Source organism: Odontomachus brunneus, unplaced genomic scaffold (assembly GCF_010583005.1).
Source record: "Odontomachus brunneus isolate Ranch 3 - 2012 unplaced genomic scaffold, Obru_v1 Obru_scaffold_176, whole genome shotgun sequence".
In the NCBI taxonomy this organism is placed as follows: domain Eukaryota; kingdom Metazoa; phylum Arthropoda; class Insecta; order Hymenoptera; family Formicidae; genus Odontomachus; species Odontomachus brunneus.
In genome coordinates, this window is record NW_022639626.1 from 600,259 (window position 1) to 605,778 (window position 5,520).

At 44.1% G+C, this 5,520-nt stretch overlaps 1 protein-coding gene across 3 annotated transcripts in view; it reads right to left on the bottom strand.

The window, feature by feature from the left end:
* The window catches only part of LOC116851505 (enhancer of split mgamma protein-like), a 17,456-nt gene that overhangs the window by 6,116 nt on the left and 5,820 nt on the right, over window positions 1-5,520 (bottom strand). The window contains exons 1-2 of one of the 3 annotated variants that reach the window (XM_032830963.1): window positions 1,303-1,517; window positions 1,023-1,126 (exon numbers count right to left, since the gene is read on the bottom strand). The exons of 1 other annotated variant lie outside the window; for it this stretch is intronic. In XM_032830963.1, the coding sequence (XP_032686854.1) occupies window positions 1,023-1,094 (72 nt within the window). In that variant the 5' untranslated portion in view covers window positions 1,095-1,126; window positions 1,303-1,517. Of the gene's footprint in view, window positions 1-1,022; window positions 1,127-1,302; window positions 1,519-5,520 lie in introns of those variants that run through there. One more of the 3 variants, XM_032830966.1, reaches the window with a different exon arrangement.

The following is a 5,520-nucleotide window of genomic DNA, read 5'->3' on the forward strand; positions in this document are numbered from 1 at the left end:
GAGAGAGAGAGAGAGAGAGAGAGAGAGAGAGAGAGAGAGAGAGAGAGAGAGATTCGGATTATTGAAGCCTGACTGCGCGCGAGAAGGAGCGTACATTTAAATATATTTTGAGAGAAATTTCGATCTCCGATCGATCCGGGCCTTTGTCGGTGCCAAAAATTAATCGGGGTTATACTCGCAAGGCTAAATGGCAACAAACTTCAACTCGCGTGAGAAGCAGCTCTGTTTGAAACGTGTAATGTGCAGCTGCGTGAACTCGTTATTCGACATTTCGTAAGTGGCGCGCGCGTGCATAATTAAATATTAATGATTTCGAGCGATATACTTTGACACACATATACATATATATATATGTATATATATATATATATATATATATATATATATATATATATATATATAATCACTTGTACTTATTAATTTTTAATTCATGAGGCGATCCTGCAAAGGGAAAATGTAGGTGCCTCTAATTAGTCGCTTGTATCCAGGTAATATCGATTACGAGATACAAGGAAAATTAATTAATTTTTCGAGATTGCTGTAAACTCGCACAAGTGAATAATTTAAATCGGGAGGTCCATGATAGTGCGTAATGCAAAATCTAATGATGAAATAATAGTATGAAAATATTGTCCCTTGGCTGCGAGAAACATATCATTTTTCTGTCGAGAAACATATCACTTGCGAAATCTTTCAACTTGCGCTCACTTAGCTGCGGCGATTTCCTAACACAATTTTATTTGCGATAAAATTAGAAAATATTGCAAATGAAAAACTTGAACAATATTGCTTAAACAAAAATAATTAAGATTCATTACGACTAATTAATCGGGAGATCAAGGAATTTTTGACGGAAAAGGTGAGAAGGGTAGAGCGATTCATGAATAGTGGATCTGCGAAATTTCAGCTCGTGTCGCGCGACATCGTCAAATAATACCAATTCTATTATTTTCCCGTCGGACTTTACATTGCGCACTATCACCCGCGTTTGAATGAGTTCGATATTGACTCGATTGCAATACCTTTTTGTATTGGTACGTTCTTGAAACCGGATGAGGATAATCGTACGACATCGTTGCAGCGGGGGAAATCATAGCTCGGCGCGAAGGAAGGAAACGATCACAGTCTGCAAGGAGAGAATCAACAATTCGTATTGTCGTACGAAACACTCGTGAAACAAATGGGATATCGAACAATCGACTCGGAGGAAAGAGCATGAAGCGAAAATTGCGAAATCTACAGCGACGCGCGCGTTCGATCGTTCTCAGACGGAAATTCTCGATTATCCACAAGTCGACTCGCCTCGACAACTGACGTTTCGGCTGCGACGTTTTACATTTCACTGCATTTCCATGTTAGAATACGAAAACGTGGATCAAATGTGGCGGACACGCGGGCTGACATTAGACCCACACAAGCGAGTGCACTTGGTGAAGTCTCTACACCAACTGACTCGATGCTCTCCGCTGCCATTCCGACACAGGCTACCCTCACCAGTTTCGAACCCTCCGGAGAGGCTACTTTGGATAGGAAGGTCGCTCCAAATGGTTCGTTGCGTTGTAGCTACACGCGCGCACCGTTCAAGCGAGAGGGTAACGAAGAGACGAGCGATTACACACGCGACAATAATTCCGGCTCGTGATACTTCAAGTGGATCTCACCGTGAGCTTCTGTCGAGAAACATATCACTTGCGAAATCTTTCAACTTGCGCTCATTTCAAGCCTACGATCTTGAGGTGATCTTCAGCGAGAATTACTGACATACTATATATATATATATATATATATATATATATATATATATATATATATATATATATACACATACTTGCTGCTCCAATTTGCGCGTAAAATGTTACGACAAAGGGGACCCGACACGATTGGCGCGGAGATCACTTTCCAGCTTCTTCCCTTTTCGAATAATTTCTTATTTACTCGACCAGAGTTTGGATCATGCTTGTTCGTCGTGCGTACTGAATACAAGATTGAATGGTGCCGTTTCAGTCGCGCCATACGATAATTAATAGCGTGCGTGGCGAGCGGCATTGGATTACCAATTTCACAGGCGAGGCTTCATAGTACGCGCACGCGTCGAATTCGTTTGCAAAATATAGCAACCGCGCCGAGTTTGCAACGGTATCCACGGTAACACGAGCCATCGCGTTCAGTGAAAGCAAGCAACGCGTTCAATCATTCATATCATTGCCACATATCCATCGATAATGAAATGGAATTACCGTGGCACAATCGTTATATCACGTTTGCCACGTGTTCTTTCTTTCCGATACATATTGCACGCGATTGTTTGAAATTGTCTCGATGTATTAATATAATTTCATACGGAATGTTTTGTTTCTAGATCCATTTAAAAATGATTATCAGGATAGCGATCATGTAATTCTTGCATAAAAGCGGGAACGTGAAAAGTGAAAAGTTTCACGTGAACTCGACTTTTATCTATCATGTAACTTCTCAAGCAATGAAAATTTACATGTAAAATTTTTTCCTTTTCACGAGTTCAGTTAGGGGAAAAGATACATGATCGATACCCAAAGATGTGAGAAAGGCATTGCTTATAGTGCAAAAAATCCTCTGTTTCATCGAGAATTTTACAATTTCATTAACTCGAGAATCGTGTGTTAATTCGGAAAAAAACAGATATATTTATATAGTAATAAAAATGAAAAGACGACAATAATAGGAGTGCAAAAGGCAAGTGATTTAAGATCCACGTCATTATAATACTCGATTGTACTTGTAATGCTCTGTAATTAGTAATTACGGAAATAATGATACATCTCTTCGACGAACGTCGATCTTGTATATGTATCGCGCTACGTGACGTTCTACAGCTCGGTGATACTGAAAAGGCGGCATTGTGGTGACTTCGAGAAGAGCGCGTCGCGTCATTGGGATTTCGACAGTCTCACCCGAGACGATAAGCCCAAGTTCATTAAGATTATCTGTATGTATACTGGAGACTTGCCAGATGCTCAGGAACTGCAGACGCGCCGACTGCGTTTGCACTCAGCACCCTTCCTTCTAGATCCACCTTATCGCCTGTGTCAACGAGGAAATTTAACGGAGATGACTGCGGTCTTTCGCGTTTGGACGATCGGCTCACGGCAGCATTAGAAGGGACTCGATGATGGATGAAGGATATTTCGTGTCACGGATAAATCGGCGCTTGACACATCGCGATGTGTGCTCGTCAACGTCTCCAGCCGCAACCACGCGTCTTTTCGAACCGAAAATGGAGTGCCACGCGCGCGCCGCACTGCCGGTTATGTGCTCCCGGTATTCGTCGTTCTCCGATTAGGATAAAACACACTAATTGTTATACTGAGAAAAAATATTTGGAAATTTACCTGTGGGAGATATAAAGTTTATTCACAGAAATAAATTTTATTTCACAGAAATAAACTTTATATCTCACAAGTGAATTTTCAAGTATTTTTTCTCAGTGTGACATCTCTCTTAGTCCAGACAATATTCTAGACAAAGCTGCTTTTTCTTGAGACCAACGACAGTTTTGGTTGCGAAATATTCTTTTGGGATCGTAAAATGCAGGCAAGAAGTTTAATTGCATGATCGTAAGAAAAACCAGGTTTCTCTCGAGTGTCAATGATTAAGGCGGATGCCAATAATTACGTGTCTTATACTAATCTCGACGCGATTGCCACTACCGTGGGAAACTGTCCGCCACAGACCACCTTATATTTTTCATTTACCTGCTTATATCGTTTGTTAACAAATATACATTGTTGCCGGATAACTGATACTCGATTGGCATTGAATGTAATCGCGTCGTCGCCACGTCACCTTTTCGATCTTTCGCGCGCTGTCATTCACGAAGCATGCAAACGCCACCGACGCATTAAAATCCGACACGAGTCGTAAACATTCGCACGCTTCGCGTAACGGTCGGCACAAGCGATACGGCACACGCGATACGGCAACCGCGGCCTGATAACGGCCCGACGATATTGCACGGCTGTACGAGCTTCAACGTCGGGTGACATCAACTAATTATTGTTTTCCTTCTTGGTAGTCCGACCGGCGGTAGTCTCTCTTTCTCCCCTTTTCTCTCGCCTCCACTCTTCTGCTCTCCTTTCGCCGACACACCGACACACGAGAACTGTGAGACTCGTGCGACGAATATGAGGCGCGCGATGATCAATGAGGAGGAATAAATAAAAACTTCCGCGCGCGCGATCAAAGCCAAAGAACTTCCTCGAACGATATTCGCCGGATGTGATGAATCCCTTCCGCGATTGTATCTCTGTCTCCTTGTGCTCTGAGAGAGTTGCTATCTGAGACAGTTCAAATCGAATATCTTTTCGACATCTTTTCGACAGAGCACATTGCAATCTTTTACATTGTTATCTTTTACGGAATGAAATCTTCTTAAACAGATATACGGGTTTGCTTTTTATTGTCGTTCTTTCGAAACTGGCGTATGATCGGCGGCTTCCACGCGAGATCAGCTGTCTCGGCGCCTTCCTCGCGCGTTTCTCAGCCTTATTTCCCACGCACGTGGTGCAAAATCGCGTTCCACCCTTGCGGGGCCTTGCGCGTTGTTTACGACCGCCGATCCGCGGCGCGGTCTTCTTCGCGTGCACGCAAAAAGAGGTAGCCTGGCTTGCCTTCCTTTTTTTGGCTCTATTGCGGTTGATTGGCGAGGCCAAGATCCCGCATGATACTTGGCGGTATGAACTGGAGCGTCAGCACCCTTCTCTCTCGTACGGGCGCACGGCAGAAATTGGGGATATTGCGAAAAGGATGAGGGACCAGCGAGACGAGAGGAAAGGCGGAGAAAGTGCGCGTGTTAAGTAAGGGCACTCGAAAACGCGCGCGCGAGTTCGTCGGCGATCATCGAGAATGAATCCTCGGGCGGGCCAAGCCCCGTGAAAGCCGGTCAAAAGGTAAAACAGCTAAGCGTTATTCGCAAGAGAAGCGAGATATTCGCTCGGATAAAAGTCGGTGGGTGTTGAGAGACCAGCGAAAGATACTCGAGAGCCTCGAGAGCCATCATGCGCTAAATACCGTTTGAGCGTTTACGCGTCTGCCGCGCAATTCTAACAACAGCATATGTATATGTACACGCACCGGCGTTAATGCCGTCCGAATATCCGTGTGACTCGCACACGATAACGCGTCACTCATACACTGCTGCGTGTAGGTGAGCTAAGAGCATCACGGAGTGGCGGAGGGAGCTAGCGGTATACGATCGTCGGACGCTTGGAGAGGGAATAGTGGTGGGAGTCGCGGCGATCTTCCATCCTCTATCGCAAACGTAAGAACGAGAGAAATAGCATTATAAGACGTCTGGACAGAAATGCCGTCCTAAAATACGTGTGACACACACTAAGAAAACGCTTGACTCACACTGTCTCGTCTATACGTGAGCAATACGCGGTGTCCCGACGACTGTTTCGCTCGCTCGAACGTTCATGCATTTTTCATTGTTAGCAAGGAAATTACTGTAATGTAAAAATCTTGGGGAAAGGTTTTTAGGAG